Source organism: Gekko japonicus, unplaced genomic scaffold (genome assembly GCF_001447785.1).
Source record: "Gekko japonicus isolate JY-2015 unplaced genomic scaffold, Gekko_japonicus_V1.1 scaffold40, whole genome shotgun sequence".
NCBI lineage: Eukaryota > Metazoa > Chordata > Lepidosauria > Squamata > Gekkonidae > Gekko > Gekko japonicus.
In genome coordinates, this window is record NW_015172554.1 from 638277 (window position 1) to 660914 (window position 22638).

Here is a 22638-nt window from a genome sequence, read left to right on the forward strand (position 1 = left end):
GCTGCCCCCCCTCCTTGCATGGAACAGCCTTCCATTCCTGATCAATCGCTCCGTAGTGCAAAGGGAGAGAGGCGTCTCTGATGACATTGTGTGCGCAAGCAGGGCAGTCTTCTGGGGGTGGGCAGTTCCACAGCGAAGCACTTTTTGCCCCCCCCCTTCCAAGCCCTGATTGCCATGGGGCTGAGCGCACAGACAGACAGACAGACAGACACAGCTTTCTGGATGATAAAACTCATCAATTTCCAGTGTGCAAAGACCAGGCCTTTTCCTGCTAGCACCAATCATCTTCATCCCGTTCATGGTAGTAGCTACGTGCTCTGGTGCTGGTCCCAGGGCCGGAGCTGAGGCCCAAGGTGTAATGATACCCATTGGGGACTCTGCGGATTTGGTGTGACTGGGAAGTCAAAGAGGAGACGTAAGAAGTCCGGGAGGATCTTCCTGAATTAGTAGCAACAGCCTCCTCAAAGGTGAGCGTGTCCTCGGGCACAACATGATATGGACTGTCACTGTCCTCCCGGTGCCCCAGGTAAGGGTCCGAACCGATTCGGGCCACCAGGGTCTGTGAGTGGCCCTGTGAGTCTCCATGCAACAACGCATTGTGCTCAGACAGACCGCGGCTCAGGCGCCCTGGGGAGAAGGTTGGCAGGCCAGTTTGGAAACTGGAGAAGTGCACGGGCGAGGAGTTGGCGGTCTTGTACGTGATGCTGGGCCGCGGGGTCAGCGGCGTCTGCGGCAACTGCCTCCGGCCACGGCATGGGGTGCTAGCACCAGAGGTTGACAGCAAGGGGCTCCCATTAACTGAACCACTGCCCTACATGAAAAGTGGAACAAAGCAAATGAACAGGAAAATAACAGAAAAAATACCAGACAAACACGAAGGCGCATGGGGGGGAAGAACACAAACAAACAATAGAGGAACAGGTGACAGGAAGGGAAGGATGTGTTACATGATGAGAAAAAAAGGAAAGAGAAAGTTTAGACATGCACAGTCGGGGGGCTGCAGAGGAGCAATTTGGAACGGAGGTAAAGACCCAAAAAACCAATGGCTGGGAGGGAGGATTCCAGATGGAAACATCCAGTGCATTCGTGCAACAGTGCAGGATAGCAGACAGTTCTAGTGGAAATGGAGAGTAGGGTGCCTGACCTTGGACATTCAGAAATGGTAACACATACCTCAAAACCCCAGAGATGTTATTAAGAACAATGGACTTGGAAGTTCTGTAACTGACCTTCCTTGCTTTCTCATGCAAATGCAGACTGTCTTTAAATGCCAAGTGTGGGGCCTGACTGAGGCCAGGGCCTGGGATCCAGATGAGGCACGGGATGCTCAGACCTAAAAATCAACTTTACCTGCACTCTGACGAGGCCACCTGCTCCACTGAGACTGGTGGAGATCAATCTGATCAACTTGGAGGCCAGGCCTGGGCCACCTTGATTTCCCTTTGCCAAATCCTGGTATCTTATCAGAAGAATGGCCAATCGCTTGGAGAGAGAAAGAGTCATCGGCAGGGATGGGTATATACCAAGCCGAATAAATACCTCAAAAATACCTTATTGGTATTTTCGGGTATTTATTCAGCTGAAGTAGACGTGCCCAAATAAAAGCCGATATTAGACACAGCTAGAAGGCATTTAAAGAGACTGCAGTCTCTTTAAATGCCGAGTTCACTAGCCAAGTCATGCTGCCGCTTGGAAGCGAGTCGTGTCAAGTTGTGCCGAGTCAAGTCGTGTCACTGCTTGGAAGGAGGGTGTGTGTGGAGTGAAAGGGACTGATGAATTGGCTTCCAGCCATGTCAGCCTAACAGTGTACAGGCTCACCCGCCTGCTAAAAGCCATTTCCTCGATCCCTTTTGTCCCCCCCCCCCCACTTCTAAGCATTTATATGTGTGTAATTATAAATAATGGGGCTTAGAAGAGACGTAGGAGCCCCCCTCCCAAAATTAGCTATTCACTAAATGTAAAATGTAGTTAAACTATTAGTGCTAGATTACTGCCTCCTATGTGTAGGCTGTCACCATAAGGATAAGGCTCCAAACAGGAGTCTCAGGGCCAAATCCAAGACCTGGCAAGCCAGAGTTTAACTCTCTAGACAAGAGGACTACAGAAACAGTGGCAAAATTTATTTCACAGGCACTGAAACTATCTTGACTGATTCAGTTCTGAGTACTTTGATATAATTCTCATAGTAGGCTTACTGATATTCTAGCTAATTGTACTGGTTTCATCTTTTTATTCTGTGAACTTTTAAATTCTGAATTGTATTTGCGTACTGTAGGTTATTGAACATTTGTACTTGGCCCAGCCTGAGCAAATCCAACAAGGCATTGTGCTTTATGAGCTATTTTATTGAGAATAAACTGATACATTGCAAACTGACCCTCTAGACACTGAGCTCACAGTCCCTGCAACAGGCCTGTCTAGTTCCTCTTCAGAGGACCAAGTGCACCGTCTCCTTTTTGGAAATGGTCCTCCAGGCACTGGTATAAGGTGCCGATTCTTTCCTCCCACCCCGAACCCTGCCCTTGGGTCCTCACCTGCTTCTGCATCCCATGTTCCTGCCCTCCACTGGGGGAGGTGGGCCTGCTGCGCTCAGTTGACTTGGGCTGAGAGTGGTCTCGGCTCCCGTACCGATCACAGGAGTAAAACCGCTGCTTTTCGGAGGAAGAAGAGGAATGAAGCTTCCGTTCTTGGGACCGGCCCCGCTCCTGCCTTTTGGCCTTGGACGCAGCCTCACCTGTTTGTGGGATCACAGTAAACCTGATGAACGGGACAGCTTTCACCGTATGGAAGAGTTCCCTTATCAGCATCAGAACATGAACCCAAGACTCCGTGCTATGAGGGTCAAAATCTTTCTGCAAGAGTTATAATGGTCTGGGGCCCGATTCTCCACTCTCTCCTTTTTATGGCACCCACACTCTTATTTATATGAATTATTTTTCATGCAGAATTCAATTTCTTTGGGGTAGGATAAGGATCTCCTGAGTGCAGAAAGTTTGTTGACCTGGTTTCCGTTGCCTTTCAGTTCAACTCATCCTCGAGGTGGTGTGAAATAAATATAATGATTAAAACCAATAAATGAAAACTACAAACGATTAAAATGGTGGATACTGAACATGAGTAAATGGCAGCAAAGAAGTAGAGTGACTATTGCATTGGCCATTTGAGCCCCAAAGCCTCATGGAATAAGACACAGCTTCCTAAATTACAGAAGCAAGACTTGTTTTGTCTCCTGGGATGAGAGCCCTGTAAGCAAGGGGCACGCCCAGAAAGGCTTGTTGCAAGTGACCTGTTATCACACAAGCCTACAAGGCAAAGGGGCTCAAATGGGAACAAAGATTTCTTATTAAAAATAATATTAAAACATCTATAGAGTGGTTTTATTCAATTATTTATATTTTATTTGAATTCTACTTTTCCATGCGTTTCAGTTCACGAACCACGAACCAGCCAAAATCCATCACGAACTTTAGTTTGTGCCCATCCCTAGTTGTGGGGATTGCAAGGTAATGCACGTGAAGCTTTCTAAACACTGTACTATCGAAGTGGTAAGCATCAGTATTATTAATTTTCTGAAGTACAATCTATCTTGGACAGCATTTCAACTGAAAGAAGAATAACCTGGGTAACTTTATTAGGTAATATAAACACAATTTGGCTATACTGACTCTTTACTTAGGGCACAAGCTAAAATTATCCTCCATTATTGTTAATTATTTGCCCTTTGTGCTCAGTCTTTGAAGGGATCAAAGAGAGAGAGACATTTGGCATCAGAGAGACATTTGATCAAATATTGGCAGTTTTCAACTAGATGGCTTTCAGTCCTGCTTCCTTTTCCCAGGAGGTCAGGGGCCCAATCTGATATGAGCTAGCCACAACCTGTACCCACTGAAACTGAAAAGCATCCAAAGACACCATGCAGACAAAGAGGCACTAACTCTGGACCCTGAAAGGTGTGTTCCTCTTCCCCAGGTTTTTTTTTTAATATCCAACTTCATCAAGAGCTCTAGAGAACTTACAAACTCACAAAAGATGTTATGTTACATTCGTAGATCTTAATGAAAGGTATTAAATAAAAATAATGCAAAAATAAAAATAATAAAGGGCCATACGAGAGAGCCAGTGTGGTGTAGTGGTTAAGAGTGTTGGACTAGAATCTCGAAGATCCAAGTTCAAATCCTCACTTTGCCATAGACGCTCACTGGGTGATCTTGGGCCAGTCACACATGCTCAGCCTAACCTACCTCACAGGGTGTTATGGGGATAAAATGGAGGAAAGAAGAATTATATAGGCTGCTTTGCGTCACCACTGGGAAGAAAGGTGGGATATCAGTTAAATAAATACTGAATGGATTTTGATATAAACCAAAATGACCGCTAACTCCCCCCCTGCTATTCTTGGACAGCATGTTATCAACTGTTACAACAAGGGAAACACTGCCGTTTGCAAATGGAGATGATAGATAGATAGATAGATAGATAGATAGATAGATAGATAGATAGATAGATCACCCTCACCAGCAGCCTCCCCATCAGCCAGATGGTTCGGGGGCTTGTCAATGGATTTCTGTTTCTTCTCTCTCCGTCGGTGGCAGCGGTGGTGGTGGTGATGGTGGGTGTGCTCTGTTGGCCGGGAATGTTCGTAGAGGTGCGTGGCATGGGGACGCTGTGGGTTCAGTGTGGAGATGGAGCGCTTCATGGGGCTTGTGTCCGGGATGGGCTGCAGACAAATATGAGGAAAGGAGGTAGGAAATGGGGAGAAGAGCACACAAAGTAGTTTACTGGAAGTAGGAACCTCTAGTACCCTCTTTCCATCCCTGGGAGCCAAGTCTTCTAATCAAACAACCTGTGCGGAAAACATACTCTTTTGGGGTGCCTCTCACCAGTGCTTTGCCTGAGTAAATGGAAGGACACTGAGGCTGCTATCCTATCTACACACTTGAGAGGAGGTTCCTTTAAATTCAGCAGGGTGAGTGCTTATGAGGGTAACTGATGCCAGGACAAAAGTCTTCTGAAAATGTCACCTTCACTACTGGTGAACACCCCCACCCACCCCACCCCAGTTCGGTAAAGCCCTGATATGGAAGGACTCTCTATAATTACTTAACGAAGAGGGAAAGGCATTCTGCTCAAGGGGACTTCCATCTACCTTTACTTTATACATTTTGAGATGGAACTATAACACGGGAAACAGCTGGGCACTGAGACCATGGGACATTTCCAAGTAAACAAGAACGGATCAGGCAGCGCACCAAACAGTTCCATATACAATGGAGCTGCTTCTCCATAAGCACTGCCGCTGCAGCTGGAAGAACATGGCCAAAGGCTTATTGTGTGGGCATTTCCCGTCAAACCAGCACTGTGCTGGGGAAGTGGGCATGCAGTCTCCCATGCAATCAGGTCCTTCCTAAACAGTTTTCTCAGCCACACTGGAGCTGCTCAGTTATCCTTTTAATCGGGGAAGTAAGAAGCTGAATTTGAGACTTTACACGCACAGGTCATGTGTTCTACCATGGACGAGAATTATTTTGATGGGATTGGAGTGGATCCTACCCCTGTCACTGAGCAAAGTTTATTTATTAAAACAGTTATACCCCCGGTTTCCTTTGGGCTCAAGTTTGAAGCCTTCCTCCAATCCAAGGAGGCTTCCTCCAGCTTAAGTGGCACTTCTTCTGACATAAAAGCCACTTAGGTTGGAGGAAGGCTCCTTAGATTGGAGGGAGGCTTCTTGGAGGATCATTGGATCCACCCCATTGTTTAGGTTGTGAGGTCAGTATGCTCTTTTGGAAGAAGAGTCACTTAAAGTTGGAGGAAGGCTCCTTAGATTGGAGGGAGGCTTCTTGGAGGATTGTTGGATCCACCCCATTGTGTTTGTGAGCCCAGCATGCCCCTGCTGTGCCACTTGGCTAATTTCCACCAAAGTCTGGAGAGAAACAGCAGAGATAGTTTTTGAGCTATTAAGATATTTGTGTGAAGCCCTGGCCTGGATAGCCTGGGCAAACCCAATCTCATCAGATCTCAGAAGCTAAGCAGGGCCAACCTTGGCAAGTACTTGGAAGGGAGACTTCCAAGGAATACCAGAGGCGGGACGCAGAGGCAAATAATCAAGCCAGCTCTCTGAAACATTTCCCAAACCCCACTAAGGGTCACCAGAAACCAACCATGACTTCCAGGCAAGCACACAAAAACACACACACACACAAATATAAAGATATTTGTGTGAAGAGCTGGTTGGCTGAACAAGCATTATCTGTGCGCTTGCTGCTGCATTCCTGTGGTTTCCGCTCAAGCTGTACACTGATCATTATGGATCAGTTTCCAGTGATCTCTCCCCCAAAGAAATAAAGGAGCCTGACATGACTGTTCTGAATTTTCCATCACTTGGGGAAGCATCCACCCCAAAAATTGGGATCATAGCAACTTTAAGTGAAGCGTGGACATATGGCAGAAATATCCTTCTCATGTTAGACTGCAACTCAAACAAGGAAATTAAAATTAAGGGTTAACAATCATTTGATGCAATAATTTCATAAACGGATATTAGAGGATACAACTTAGTTCAAGCTACATACTGCTAGGTATCTCCCCGGTGACCGTGCTTTGCTCCTCTGCAAACAATTCGGACAAGATGACAGAAAAACATTTGAAGCCGCCCCAACCAGCACAGCCAGGGTCAGACATCACAGCAGGTGGGCAGGAGACGAGATGACCAAGGGAAGGGGGAGCGGGAAGGGAAGAAAGGGAAGGGGGGGTGAAAGGATGAGAGCAACCAGACAGGGAGACAAACAGGCAAAGAAAGGGGGGAGTGAATGAAGACAAGAAACAGAAATGGGTGTTAGTCCAAAGGTATCCATGGAACAATGTGGAAGGCCAGAGGCCCAGAATGGAGACCAGTTACTCAAAGGAAGCTACAAATGTAAGAAAGTTGTGTCATCAAATGAAGTCAGTTTAACTCAGAGGGAGTTTCTAGAGGGAGATGTCACTAAGACTGAAGTGGTAGACAGAACTGTTAGGGGACAATATGACTCAGGCCCAGCATCAGAATTTGATAGTGTTGGCAGTGGGCCCAGTGCTTACTGGAGTCTCCAAATCATGACTTCATGGTGCTGGCTCTTCCTCCTCCTCGCCACCCCTGTTGCCAGCTCCCTCTCCAGTCACTTTCTCCTCCAGCTCCAGTTTTGGTAAGGGGAAGGAGAGCAGCAGCAGCCGCCATTTGTTGGCTCACTCCACTGACCACTCCTTTCCTTTGCTTCAAATTAACCACTATGACATGGAGACAATGAAAGTAGCAGCAGCTGCTTTTGCTCTTCCTCCATGCAATCAAAGAGAAAGCAAGCGGAAAGGGTGGCAGAGGAGGAGGAGCTCCAGCAGGCACTGACACCAGAATTGACATGGGGGGGTACGATAAGCCCAAGCCATCTGGCTAGTCTCCCCCCCCCCCAGTTGCCCCATGTCTATGAGCTGGCTTGCAGGGCCCGTTGTGTGGTCCTGGCCTGGAGATCCTAACAACTTGGAGCCAGTTTTGATATGAATGATGACTTGGACTTTTTCCCCCCCTGGGGAGGGGCTGTGGCTCAAAGGCAGAGCATCTGCTTTGTATGTAGAAGATGCCACATTCCATCCCTGGCACCTCCATTTATGAAAGATCAAGTTGCAGGTGATGAGAAAGACCTCCCACCTAAGACCCTGGGCTGGAGAGTCGCTACCAGTCAAAGCAGACAATACAGACCTTGATAGACCAGTGCCATGACTCAGTAGAAGGAAGTTTAATGTCAGTGGGCCAAAGACTAATATTTGGAATTGGGCTTGGTAATGACTGATGAGCCAGGTGGGATTGCTGTTCTGGGGGTGACCCAGAAGCTTCAGTCATTGCCTCTACAAGACACTCAAGAGTGTTGAGTGTTGAAGAAACTCAACAGTACTGATGTCCTGGGGTCCCAGAGGGAAACAAAGTGTTCCATTAACACCTGGAGGGCAATCACTAGCAATGTGTGAATGATGGAATGGAGTGAGAAATGAAAAGAACAACCAGGGTATGTTGGGTTATAGGGGTAATGATGAGGCTGTATCACACAACTGTAGAAAGAAGGATTTCTTGAGCATCTCTTGCAGAGGAAATGTTTTGGGTGCTCCACTCAAGCCAAAGGGGATTAATGTTCCTTAGGCACTCAATGAACATTTGCAGAAGTCCAACTGAAATCAGTGGTAATTACTGAAACTGCCTGAAAAACCAACTCCACCCCTCTAGATTGGTTTCAAATGATCAGGCATTTCACACCGATGGCATCCTGCACATGAGAAATGCATCAGACTTAAGTCTAGTTCACGCATGCATGTTCATCATTTTCTTCCATCACTTGATGACTCTCAGCTTGAATATGTGAACTATCTCCACTGAGTTCTGGGTTTTCAGATGTCACTGGATAATATAAAATTTCTACCTGTGGTGATCATGATGAATTTATGATAGTAAAGCATCACTCAATGCTCCAGACGGACTAGCAGGATAGGCACAGAAAGCAGAGCCAAGAGAATAATGGTAGTGGTTAAGTGCGCAGACTCTAATCTGGGAGAACTGGGTTTGATTCCCCACTCCTCCTTTTGCAACTGGCTGGATGACCTTGGGCAAGCCTTAGTTCTGATAAGAGCTGTTCTTGAAAAAGAGCAGTTTCTGTCAAGAGCTCCCTCAGCCCCACCCACCTCACAGGGTGTCTGTTGTGGGGAGGGGAAGGGAAAGGAGTTTGAAAGCCGTTCTGAGACACCTTTGGGTAGTGAAGACCGGGGTATAAATCCAATCTCTTCTTCTTCTTCTAAAAACAGGCAGTATTTTGCATTTGGTTTTCTGGCTGGTGGCTTCTGTTACTGACTGGTGTAATGTCCAGAAGTGCCACAAGGGCCTTATTGCATGTGACTCCCCAGATGTGCTATAATTTGGCCTCCCAAAGCTGTCAGTAGGTGTGTGCATGTGAAATGGATTAGGACTGCAGTGCATGAGAACAGGAACTTTGACTCAGTGACAAAGCACCTAAATCTGAAAAGCTCCACCTTCAAGTCAGATAATCTTTCCCCCTCAGTCAGCATTTCTTTATACAGCTGCCAGGAAGTGGGAATCCTGAGGACCAGGCACTGGCTCCTTGCACCAAAGAGGCTGCTAGTTGGACAGAGCATAAGCCATTCTAGCATGGAGACTGCCACAGCAACTCATGATTCTCCTAGACTGAGGTGATACTTGAGGGCTAATCTGGAACTAATAAGCAATATTAAGACCCGTATTGCTGCTGACTTTCCTCTGTCTGGGTAACTTATCTTGGTAGGGGGCACCCCAGCCTTTCCTGGGTACTTCCTGGCTTCTAACCTGTCTGTACTAACCTTCCCTCCCCCACCTCATTCACAGAGCTACAACTCCTGGCATTCCTTGGTTGGCACAGTTTATCAGAATGGGAAATGCATTTAAATTTGCAAGGACAGTCATTCCTTCAATGTAAAAAAGTACTATTTATCAAAAAAATATTCTGCATGGGGCAGGCTAAATGGAAGGATCTAAAGTTTTAGTTTGTTTTCTAAAGTCACTGCAAGCTCTTTGGTGGGATACAGAGGGAAATACTTCTAAGCTTAGAGTGGGTTAAGTTTGGCATCAGCCAATGTATTTGTCCTCAAACAAGATTTGCAGATGGGGCAAACCTCCAAACCACACCAAAAATTATTGACAGGCTAGAGAGAGAGAGAGAGAGAACGAATCCCCTGTTACCTGGCCCGTAGCTAACGTGGGGCCCACAGGGCCTGGCCCCCTAGTCTTTCTTCTGGGCCCCCTCCTTCCTGGCCTGCCCCCAAAGTGCCCTGACATGCCACCTGCATTGTGCTTTGATTTAATTAGCTGGCGCCCCCCCCAAGGCCCCCTCCCAAAAATTCTCTAGCTACGGGGCTGCCTGTTACAGCACACACCCCTTTAAACCTCCCAAGCAAGTACCTTCCAGACAATGAGACAAACACAGAGAAGGCGTTGAATCAGGGACTTACTGTAAGCCTTCCATTGCCAGTTAAGCCTCCCGCGCTCACCTGAGTTTCAGCTGCCAAGCGTGGCATGGAAGCGGCTCGCCCCTGGCTTTCCAGGCCAGGCTGATGTTCACCATTGGCTAGCATTGGGCTGATCTCTTGCATTTCTACTACCTGAAAGAAATTTGGGGCAGAAGTGCAAATGAAAATATGAAGCTGCCTTATGCCGAGTCAGCCAATCAGCCTATCTTTCTCAGGACTGTGTGCTTTGACAGGCAGCTGCTCTCCGGAGTCTCCGGCAAATAACTGCCTTTCTCAACACCTGCTGCTGAGACCCTTTAACAGGAGATGCCAGAGACTGATCAGGGGACCTGATGCCTCTGCTGACGATCTTGAGCCACATTGAGATTTGTGAATTTTTCTGTTTATTGGCTTTTGTGTTCTTTTTTTCATCCCATCCACAAACCACCCAATTTAGTCCTAAAAGAGTTTCCTGGACTGATGTGCTATTCATATTGGGCACGTCAAGAGTCCAGAGCACTACACAGCCCTGTGAGGTAGGCTAGTATTAGCATCCTCGTCAGGGGCAGACTGGGAAGTTAAAATGGCCCAAGGACACTGAGTGGTCGATGCAGTGCCAGGAGCAGTGCTACAAGGCCATTTGGCTCTGACCTGGCTAACAATGGGCGTCAGTTCAGCCATCACCTCTTTCTGCACCACCGCTAGTAACTGAGCTTCATGGTCCCCGCTGCACTATCAAAGCTATCGGAGCCTGGCTCTACTTTCTCCTGGGTGCCAGTGGCCCTCCAGGGCAGTGCCCCCCCCGAAACTTTCCCTGTAAGTCAAATGGCCAGTCTACCCCTGATTCCCATATTGTAGATGGGGAGAGCTGAGCATAAGAAACAGAGGCTTGCTTAAGACTAGTCCAGTCGGTTTGTGGTTGATGAGGAGAAGTCCTCTAGGGTCTCGGGCAGAGAAAGGTCTTCCCTAATGCTTGCTGCTTGAGATCCATTAAATAGAGAAGTCAGGGATTGTTTTACCACAACAAATGTTAAGTATAGGGTTTGCAGCCAAGATCCTCAACCGGCTTGGTGGGTGATTTGATAAAGGAAACCAGAAGGCCTGCTCTGCGGCTTCCAAACATTTAAAAGCTCTCAGGAGATACCAAACAGCAGCTGCTAGCACTACCATCTGGACTAGGGACTGAAACAACAGCAGGCAAAGGCCTTCCTTCCAGAAATATGTATACCTCCTCCTTTTTCAAATGTCTGGCCCAAGGAAGAGTTCTGAGTAACTGGAAAGACTATACATTCAGTCATGAACCCGTATTGATTCTAACAGAGATATCACTTTACTGTGCCTCCAGATTTTCTTGTAACACACCAACATGGCTACCGACCTACTGGAGGAAGTGGCTGAAGTTCAGACCCAGAGTTCAATAATGTTCTGCTAAATGCATGGGAACAGAAAGCCGAAGCAACCTGTACTTCAAGAGGAAGAAGCTTCCCATGTGCAAGGAAACGTGTGTGTGTGTGTGTGTGTGTGTGTGTTTGGTCTTCACCTGTTTGCTTGTCTGCTCCACAGAAATTTCCTCTGAGTGGCCTCGCACAAATGCTGGTGTTCTGGTCTCATAAAACACATCTTGAGTTCGTTGAGTGCCCCATGAAATGGACTCTTTGATTCCTCTCCCTTCTGGTGGTGGTCTGTGAAAAGGGAAGAAAAAGAACATGCGTAATTCAAAATACTATGGCTTGGGGGGGGGGCAAACAAAGGCACCCACTGGTGAGCTAGTACAGGCTAATGGGGGCCTAGTTATCAATGAAGAATTACATTTTTGTGTAGACTGTAGCCCTTTAGATTGCAAGCGTAAGAGAGAATGTTCCTCGGTACTCCAGCCCCCCCCCCCCATTCTGACTCATAATGATCCTTTAGGGCTCTGGATGATCTATAATGTTTAGAATTGTTAGGTCTGACGGAGGATTTTCACAGATTCAAGGGGAACCGAGTTTTCACCAGTTCTTCAGTCCTACTGCAGACCTCTGGCTCCCCCCCCCCCCCCAATGTTGCTCCCAGGAACCACATTTCAGAGGGAATTTTGGGCAGCAGCAAAATGGGACAGGTGAGAAAGTCCAGCTCCATTGACCAAAACCCTTTACATCCCTGGAAATTACTGGTGGATCCAAGCTACAGTTCTTGTCACATTCTGATTTAACATGATTTCTTGCTGTTTGTTTTTGACTATTACTTTATTTTAACTGTTTCTATGTTTTATATTTGGGAGCCATCTCATAAGCAAAGCAGAGAGTTCAGGGTTGGGTATAAATGTTTTGAATAAATACCGTAGTCAATAAAATAAACCCCTTTCTCTGAGACACTCGTTTTCTATGCTGAAGAAATCTGTAAGGAAGAGAATTCTATCACATGAGCCCCAGGCTTCTGTCTGAAGTGTTACAACCCAGATGTTAATCTACAACCTCCACAGAACTAGGCCGAAATATCAAGAAATGTCAGGGTACTCACAAAGCCCCTCCATTGTTGAGGGAAGCAGAGCTCTTTTGACGAAGGAAAGCATTGGGGAATACTGGCTGGCTTTGCTCCAGTGCAGCTTTCAGTGGGTGGAATAGGGAGACGGTTCCAGTCTGCAAGTCGTAAGAAGAGAAGAATCACTAATATTATCTGTTCTTGTAACCATATGTAAGGAGCAATTGACAGAAATGTTTGCAGTCATTCCTTCCAACAGGGACTGAGCAAAGAGCTTATGAACACAGGAAGCTGCTTATATGGAGTCAGGCCACTGGTCCCTGTAGTTCCGCTTTGTCCATTCTGACTGGCCCTGGCTCTCTAGCAGAAAAAGATCTTTCCCAGGTCATTACCTGAGAGCCTTTAACTGGGCACTGTAGGGACCTTCTAACTTGCAAAGCAAACCACTGTGCTATGGGCCTACTAATACAAAGTTGGCTTGTATCAAGTCAGTTTAAGGCTATCAATATTTTCTGCTTTGCCTGGCAGCACTTCTTCAGCGTCTGAGGCAGAGAAAAGCTTTCCCCACCTGCTGCTTGAGCTCCCTGAATTGCTGGTGCCAGGGACTGAATATGGCATCTTCTACAGACTCTACCTCCTGTCAATATCTCAGGCACCAAGGGAATCCTACAGTTCTGAACTAACGTGGTGTCGTGTTGTGGGGCTTGAATCAGGAGCCATGCAAGTCAAGTACTGATTTATCTGAACTGCTGGAACTGCTGTTCAGAAGGGTAGCGGTTATCCTGAACAGCACATAGCACATCACAAGTCGCTACCAACATGCCAGTTTTAGAAATTCACCAAAGATACATGTGCAGGCCCTGTGGCCTGTGTGACTTGTGCAAATTAGTGCTAAATTTCAAGATAATTTTCTTGACTTAAATCTTTTGACAAATATTCAAACTGATATTCTCTATATTCTTATCTTTTTAAAATATGGATTGGATTTAGGGTTGATTGGTTTAGCGTAGAAGCATCAAATTAGGCAGGTTGCTGAGTAACATGATTTTAAGGGTCAGACTACACAGAATGCTGGAGTCCTGTAACTAGAATAGTAATGTACTATTTGGTCATAAGAATAATCAGGGGAAAGGGACATATGAATCCGGGTGGTGGTGCTAGAGTAGGGTGTGTCTTGCACCATGCTCTTTCTCGTTTCAGAAATGTCCCCTCCCAGCAGCTTTAAACCTTGTGTGTGTGTGTGAAGTGCTGTCAAGTCACTTCCGATTTAATGCAAACCTATGAACTAATAACCTCCAAGGCATCCTATATTTAACAACCTTGCTCAGGTCTTGCAAACTGAGGGCCGTGGCTTCCTTGAATGAGTCAATCCATCTCATGTTGGCTCTTCCGCTTTTCCTGAGGCCATAACCTTTTCCTAACATTATTGGTCTTTTCCAGTGACTTGTGCTTTCTCATAACATGACCAACATGACCCTCAGTTTAGTCATTTTAACTTCTAGGGAGAGTTCAGGCTTGATTTCATCTAGAACCCACTGATTTGTCTTTTTTGGCAGTCCATGGTATTTATAAAACTCTCCTCTAATACCACATTTCAAATGAATCAATTTCTTCCTGTTAGCTTTCTTCATTGTCCAACTTTCAAACCCATATATAGTAATGGGGGATAATATGGTATGAGTGATGTTGATCTTGGTCACCAGAAACACACTTAAGCATCTTTTCTAGCTCCTTCAGGGCTGCCTTTCCCAGTCTCAATCTCCTTCTGATTTCTCAGTTGATGGAGTCAAGGAATAGAAAATCTTGAACAACTCCAATTTCTTCATAGTCAACCTTAAAGTTGTATAATTCCTTGGTAGTCACTACTTTTGTCTCTTGATGTTCACCTGTAATCCTGTTTTTGGCACTTTATGCTTTAACCTTCATCAGGAGATGTTTCAAGTCTTCACTATTTTCTGCCAGTACAACCGCCGCCACCACCACCTTTAACGGCATATCACAGCATCGTTTTCCACCAGAGAAATATGCCAAATGGAAACCATTCTGTTTCTCCATATTCAGTCCTAACAGTAGCCTCTTGCCCAGAGTATAAATTGCTCATCAAAACAATCAGATTTTGTCGCACACCATTTCTTTAAAATTCAACCATGGCTTTTCATGATCCACACAGTCCAAAGCTTTGCTGTAGTCTATGAAACATAAATTAATTTTCTTCTGAAATTCTTTTGTATGCTCAGTAACTAACGTAAATTTGCAGTATAATCTCTAGCACTTCTTCCTTTTCTGAATCCAGCTTGAACATCTGGCATTTCTTGTTTTATAAATGGTAACAGTCTTTGTTGTAAGATTTTGAGCACCACTTTATTTGCATGAGAAATTAATGCAGTGGTCCAATAGTTCCTGCAATCTTGGACATCTCCTTTCTTCAGCATTGAGTTGTAAATTGAACATTTCCAGTCTGTGGGCCATTGTTCGGTTTTCCATATTTGTTGGCACAATCCTGTTAAGATTTTGATGGTCTCTGTTTCTGTGGCTTGGAATCGCTCTATTGATATCCTATCTACTCCTGGTGATTTGTTTCTCCCCACTGCGCTCAATAGAGCTTTCACTTCACATTCTAAAACTTTAGGTTCAAAAGATTCTTCTTGGAATCTGTCATCCTTTCATCTCTTCTGTATAGTTCTTCATTATATTGCTCCCATCTTTTCTTTATTTTGTCTTGTTCAGTTAATGTTTTTCCATGCTGACCTTTCAGCATGGCTAACTGTGCTTTAAATTTCCTTTTGATTTCCTTTTGACCTTGTGGAACAGATCTCTTGTTCTCTCTTTCTTGTTATTCCCTTGTATTTGTTTATACTGTGCAAGTCACTGGACAGATGCATTTGGACTTCTGATTCTATTTATGTCACCTTTTATTTTTCCTTCTCATCAACCTTTAGTAATTTTAAGCATTTCATCATTTATCCATTGAAGTTTTTCATTTCTCTTGGCTACAGGAATAGTCTTTGTGCATTCTTCCTTGATAATATCTCTGATTTCAACCCGTAGTTCTTCTGGTTTGTGTTCACTTGAACTTAGTAATGCAAATCTGTTCTTTACATGGTCTGTAAACTCTTCCGGATGTTGTTTAGATTGTATTTTGGGACTATGAATGTATGGCTGTTTTTCTTCAGTTTTATTCTAATTTTCAATATTAACAATTCATGGTCTGTACCACAATGAGCTCCTGGTCTTGTTTTAGCAGAGAGACTAGAGCTTCTCCATATTTTGCTTCCGATTATGTAATCTATTTGATTTCTATATCAGTCATCTGGTAATGGCCACCCTAGTTGTCGAAAAACCCTTCCCAATACCCATATTAAGCCAGTCTTGTTTTCCTTTCTGTGGTTTAAATTCCTTGTAGTAGGGGATATTTCCAATCAAAACTGCGTGAACAGAACAGTTAAACCTTCTTGCCCAGCATCATAGACTCAAACTAACAAGGGGGCTCCCATGGCTGCAAGACGGAGGGAAATTGGGAGGAACATCTGAGTCAGCTGAATAATATCTTGGCTTTTGTTCTACCACCCATTTACAGGTGTAAAGCTTGTGTATGTTCAGAGACATAAGCCTTGGATAAGTCATCCACTGGATGCAGGACTGACTGAAGATGAAGCTTGTTATTTTATTTGCTTATATTGTATGTTTTTGATCATTGTAAACTGCTCTGTGTCCCTGTCAAGGAGAAAAGCAGGATTTAAATACCTGAATTTTAAACTACATGTCAGGAGTTTCAGTCATGGAACTCCAGTGACATATGTAGTTCGACCCCAGATACATTAACCAGATTAGAACTTTTAAAACTTTTGGCTCAGAGCTGAATTGAAAAAAGGAGGGGAAAGTCTACAATATAAGACAAAAGAAGAATTCTGAACACTGCAAAATATGGGATTTCTAGAGGATTCTAGTTGTACTAATGTAAGAATAATGGAACAGAAGAGCTCCCCTGGATCACATTCCATCTGATCTAGAATCTTATTTTCCACAGTGACCAGCTACGTAAGCTAAAAGGACAACAGCTCTCCACAGTTGTTGACCCTAATAACTGGTCTTTACAGATATACTGCCTCTGAGTGTGGAAGCTCCCCTAGCCATCAGCGCTGCCATCTATAGACTTATCCTCCATGAATGTATCTAACCTTCTTTTAAAGCACTAATGGAAATGCATGTATCTAAATCCTTTTAAAAATGGACTTGGAGTCCTCAATTATGGGAAATCTGGGACAAAAAAATTCATGGAGTTCTGCAAAATTGCTTTGGTAAATACACAACCAATGATTCTAACTGGCTCATTGAAACGAAGACGAAATTTACCTGAGTGGCTGGGTGAGCTGGATCTCGGGTATTTTTATTCTGCTTGTAGAAATCAAATATCATGAGGGCTGCATAGACCTTCCCCACTGTCATTGCTTCAGCTGGGGAGGAAACAAATCCCACAAAGAACAGAGATTAATGGGGGAAAGATGGAAGAAGTGGGAACTATTAATGATGAAGCACTGGGGATAATGCCTGTTTCCACCAGTGGTGGCAGAAGAAAAGTGAGGGTTCTCTAGCACAAACACACACACCAAGACCTCTTTAAATAGGGCACCTCTCAGATCTTCCCATGGGACAAAACAGGGACGGGTACCAGAAAATAGGCTCTGTCCCTGATTGTCAGGGATCACTGTAGTGCATGTATACTTTTGTGTTCCTCTTTGCATATGTGAACTACAAACCTATCAAGAGTAACACAGAAATCTAAAAAAGGTAAAGGATTTATTTTCCTTTCCTTGTTCTGACCCAGACACTGATTTATACACAGACTAGGAATAAGGCCCGATGTGGAAATAAATACGAGATCTAGAAAGAGGCTCTGGGAGAGTCCCAAGGCCTTGGACACTCAGCGTCAATTTGCTGTGGCAATCTCAGCAGGGTATAATGACATAGTGCCCACCATTTTCTCCAGAGGAACTGATCTCTGCCACCTGAAGAGCTGTTGTAATTTTGAGTGATCTCCAGCCCTCACCTGGAGATTGGTAACAGTTATTACCCAGGAGGAAATGGCTGGTTTGGAGGGTGGAGTCTATGGCATTGTACTTGTCTGAGGTCCAACCCTTCCTCAAACCCCACCCGCTCCAGGCTCCACCCCTCAAATCCCCAGGAATTTCCCAACCTGGAGTTGGCAACCCCATATCCTTCCCAGCTAACCATCAACCTACCGTTATCTGCCCCTCTGACTGCAGCTGACTTCTACCCTCCCTCCTGGAGATCAGTTGTAATTATGAGTGATCTCCACCCCTCACCTGGAGATTGGCAACAATGGTTCCCCGGGAGGAAATGGCTGGTTGGGAGGGTGGGGTCTGTCTGAGGTCCCACCCCTCCTCAAACAGCACCCTCTCCAGGCTCCACCCCTCAAATCTCCAGGAATCTCCCAACCTAGAGTTGGCAAGTCTATCTCCTTCCCAGCCAAGCATCAACCTGCCATTATCTGCCCCTGATTTCAGCTTTCCATCTCCTCCTCCCTCCCTCCTGGAAATCAGTTGGAGTGATCTCCAACCCCCACTTGGAGATTGGCAACAATGGTTCCCCAGGAGGGAATGCTTGCTTGGGAGGGTGGAGTCTATGACATTGTACCTGTCTGAGGTCCCACCCTTCCTCAAACCTCACCCTCTCCAGGTTCCATCCCTCAAATATCCAGGAATTTCCCAGCCAAGCATCGACATACCTTTATTTCCCCCTCTTCAGCTTTCCATCTCCACTCCATACCTGCAGCCTCTACGGTGCTCTGAAACCCTGACCTCCATGCCGAATCTCCCTATTTGGAGATGGAATACCCAATCTTTGTGGGATTCCTGGAAAGCTGGCAACCCAAGGGTCTGGCCTTTCCTGGGCGACCCCCTCCCTCTTGTATTTTGCAGAGCAAGGGAGACTATGTGGTCAGAGGACAACCCAGATTATTAGCCCAAATAAAAGAATTTATTTAACTATTTACACAGTCATGGAGCAGACACCTTGAACCCAGAGCATAAATCAACAGGGATTAAATGCAATCGTCTTTCCCTCTACCTCTGGAGGTTGTGGGCTCACCTGTACTTCAGCCTCTCTCTGTTGCCCAAGAGAGCAGGGAAACTTCCATTCATTCCCCAGCCCAGCTGACTGTGGAGTGGCTGAATTTCTGCTGCCTCCCAGGGACGAAGACTGCCTTGGTCCCTGTTTTCCCGCTCTTTTTGGCCTTGGGGTAGCTGGGAACTGTAGGCTAGCAGATGAGGAAGCCCCATTGATAAGGAAGCCCCAGTGAGTGATACCCCTGTAGGACCCTCTCTGGAACTACAGCTCAATTAAGCCTTATGGGGGAAGATTTTAAACACACAGACGGCAGCCATCACACAGACACAGGCAACTGCCATTTCGTGACACCTACCAACAGCTACTGAGGAAAAAATTACTCCCACAGAGGAGGCAACTGTCTTCATCATGACAGAAAGCCATTTGCCAGAAATTCTGACAGGGCACAGTGGCTGAAGGACTGGGCAGGAAAGAGGAGCAAACCCAGGACCCGGCCAATGGCATGTGAGTACTCTTGAGTGGCAGCTGGGCGGGACTCAGGCAATGCAGCCAGTGCCTAGGGACACCCGCTGAATGACAGATCAGAGAGCCAAAAGCTGGGGAAGCGTGTGGAACGTTGAGGCAAGAGGGACACGAAAACTCTTTTATTTATAAGGAGAGATTTGGCAGGGATGAGGGCCTTAGCATAACAATTATCCCGCACCACCACCACCACAGGGCATGCAGACAGCTACCAAGAGAAATGGGCCACTTACGTTTATGAGGTGGCACCAACAGATCCAAGGTCTTTTGGGAGAGATTGGGCCAAACCAGGGAGATCTCCTTCCTCAGTTCAGCATCACACTGGTGCTGAAGGACACCTGTAGGGTACAGGGAAAAGACACGAAGAAGAAAATTATTTACTCTCATAAAAGGTTCCACAGATCCCCTCACGGGCTCTCCTGGGGTAAGCATTCTTGCTCTTCTGGTGAGTATCCCCTCGAGTTCTGCATTAACTGCGATGAATACAGGGGAGAAGAGATGGGTCTACATGTTGGATCTGCAGAAGACATAGGTAAAGGTAAAGGTTTCCCTTGCTCGAAAGCCAGTCGAATCCGACTCTAGGGTTGCGGTGCTCATCTCCGTTTCAAAGCCGAAGAGCCAGCGCTGTCCGAAGACGTTTCCGTGGTCATGTGGCCTGCATGACTAAACACCAAGGCGCACGGAACTCTGTTACCTTCCCACCGAAGTGGTACCTATTTATCTACTTGCAATTTCTTGCTTTCGAACTGTTAGGTTCGCTCTGCAAAAACCAAAAGTGAGACATACAGGGTCAAAAGTGAGACATGCAGGCTCAAGAAGGTAGAAGAGCAAGAAGAAGAGATTGGATTTCTACCCCACCCTTCACTACCCGAAGGAGTCTCAGAGCGGCTTACAATCCCTTTCCCTTCCCTTCCCCTCCCCATAACAGACAGCCTGTGAGGTAGAAGGGGCTGAGAGAGCGCTCTTGAGAACTGCCCTTGAGAGAACAGCTCTGAAAGAATTTATGACTCACCCAAGGTCACACCAGCAGCTGAATGTGGCGGAGTGGGGAATGAAACCTGGTGCTCCCAGATTAGAGTCCATGCTCTTAATTACTACACTAAACCGGCTCTCTGGTGGGAGATGAAGGCAAGGTGACTCAATCAGAGGCTATAAGAAGGAGACCTGACAGGTTGCAGAACAGCAGCCATGAAGGGAGGAATCTCCTGGTGGCCAGGCATGTTGTAGTCTAGCCGCTGCTTCACTGCACTTCAAAAAGGCAGGGTAATCCCAGCCCAAAAATGGACAGAGAAAAGTTAGGCCGAAAGGAATGGGGGAAAGGATCACATCCGCTCCTTAATGAGGTGTGATGTGTTTGATGAGGCTTGAGCAAACAGAAATTACGCTCCCCCAGAATCTCATTCCAGAACTTTAGGCTGGTATTTTGAAGTTCAAAATGAAGATTCTGCCTGTAAGTGTTTGGGTGTGAGCATCTCCCCACTCCTGGCCTCCAAACCATAAAAATGGCACCCCCACCTCACCTGATGCAAGTTTGATTTCCAGGGCGGTACGGATCAAGGCCATCAGTGTAGATGTGAAGTGAACTGTCAGGTCGTCATTCGAGATTGGCATGTTCATCCTCACCAAGCGCTGAGAAATCAACAAGTTTCCTATCAATGCTGGCCAACGCCTTCCCCCTCCCCAAATGCCAAGACCCACCCACCTACTCCGGCTTTCTTCTATTTTTATTCCCTTCAGTAAAACAGCAAGATTACAAAGAAGTGACGTTCTACAAGGTTAACCTTTCGTGTGCTGACTTAGGTGACAAACACCAGAAGGAAGAACCTTCCCCAAGTTCTCTAAGCCATTTGTCTCAAGTGAACTGTACTTGGTCTCATATTTAACCCAAATCTATCTTCCTGTCACTTGGAACTACCACCTCCTACATTTCTTTCAGTCGATACATAAAGTCACTCTTTTTTTCTTCTGAGATAAATTTCATAACTGCCTGGATAGCAAAGAATTTGCCATTATCTTTGGGCTGTTTATACTGCAAGCACATAACAGTGTTGTAACATTTTTATCATCATGGCCATTTCCCAAAGAATCCTGGGAATTAAAATTCAGGAAGAGTGTCTTAGATCCCTGGCTCCCAGAGTTCTCTGGGCAGAGGGAACAACTATTAACCAATTTACGTCTTTGGTGTGGACACGTTCTATGTTTTCTCTGAATCTTTTACAACTGCTTCAAGGATTGGGGGGGGGGGAGAGAGACCACTGCCTACCATGGCACCTATTCTCTAGGCAACTGCGGCTGTCATATCAAAACTAACATTTCTCTATTGCAGCAGGCCTGGTTGTACCCTGTGTTTGTGGCCTAGCTTCAGCTTTTCCAAAGTAACGTTTGAAAATGTATGAAAACTTGCAATAACTTGTTTGGTTCTAAAGGTAAAGGTAAAGGTTCCCTTGCTCGAAAGCCAGTCGAATCCGACTCTAGGGTTGCGGTGCTCATCTCTGTTTCAGAGCCGAAGAGCCAGCGCTGTCTGAAGACGTTTCCATGGTCATGTGGCCGGCATGACTAAACACCAAGGCGCACGGAACGCTGTTACCTTCTAACTGAAGTGGTACCTGTTTATCTACTTGCAATTTCTTGCTTTCGAACTGCTAGGTTGGCAGGAGCTGGAACTAGAGATGGGAGCTCACTCCATCATGCGGCAACGCGGGTCTCGAACTGCTGAACTACCGGCCTTCCACAGCCTGCAGTTCAGCGTCTTAACCACCTGAGCCACCGCAGTTTGAAAATGTATGAAAACTTGCAATAACTTCTTTGATCCTAGCAACTTACAAAAAACACAATCACGTGTACTATAAGCAATGGCACTTCTGCACCATTTTTAAAAAAGCCATTGTCTGTATGCAGCCTATTGCTGTAAGTACTTTCCAGCTACTATCTAAAGGCTGACAGCAGACCCCTGCTGAGTAATTGCTACCAAGAGGAAAAATCAAGCATGAACTGAGGATGCTTGCTGGCGCTACTGGGAACAGAGCCTGCAGGCATCCTGTCCGCCCCCACCCCCCCAGTCCCTTGGAATTCCAATGCAATTCAGACTGAGCTCCAGGCAGGTTTGCTGGCTGGCACACCAGAGATGCCCAACCCAACCTGTTCCCCACCTTCAGCACACCAAAGGTTAGCACAAATACACCCCATTCAATGCAATCCAATGGTTCAAACTTACTCAGATAGTCCCACTGAATCCATTTCAGTGAGAGAGAAAAAAAAAACAGAAAAGAAAAAGAAAGAAAGATGCATGGACGTGAAGGACAAGCAGATGAAAAATAATTTGTTCCAGAAGAGCTCCATCCGTCTTGCTTCTCGGCATGAATCAGAGGGTGGGAAAGGTAACAGAACCCAATCACAGAAGGATACCTTGACACAGTCAAGAATTTGACAGTTATCTTGTCTACCCTGAGATCCAGTGTAGTATAGTGGTTAGAGTGGTGGATTTCGAATAGGGAGATCTGAGTTCAAATCAATGCTCAGCCATGAAACTTACTTAACATTAGGCCAACCATTCACAAA

General features: G+C 45.9%; 1 protein-coding gene across 1 annotated transcript in view; it reads right to left on the bottom strand.

Annotated features, from left to right (window-relative positions):
* Positions 1-271: 271 nt before the first annotated feature.
* The window catches only part of CACNA1B (calcium channel, voltage-dependent, N type, alpha 1B subunit), a 562801-nt gene continuing 540434 nt past the window's right edge, over positions 272-22638 (bottom strand). The window contains exons 40-49 of the mRNA XM_015421148.1: positions 20601-20709; positions 19314-19418; positions 16825-16925; positions 12511-12629; positions 11560-11693; positions 10054-10160; positions 6570-6605; positions 4516-4717; positions 2535-2743; positions 272-811 (exon numbers count right to left, since the gene is read on the bottom strand). Coding sequence (XP_015276634.1) covers positions 272-811; positions 2535-2743; positions 4516-4717; positions 6570-6605; positions 10054-10160; positions 11560-11693; positions 12511-12629; positions 16825-16925; positions 19314-19418; positions 20601-20709 — 1662 coding nt within the window. The remainder of the gene's footprint in view (positions 812-2534; positions 2744-4515; positions 4718-6569; positions 6606-10053; positions 10161-11559; positions 11694-12510; positions 12630-16824; positions 16926-19313; positions 19419-20600; positions 20710-22638) is intronic.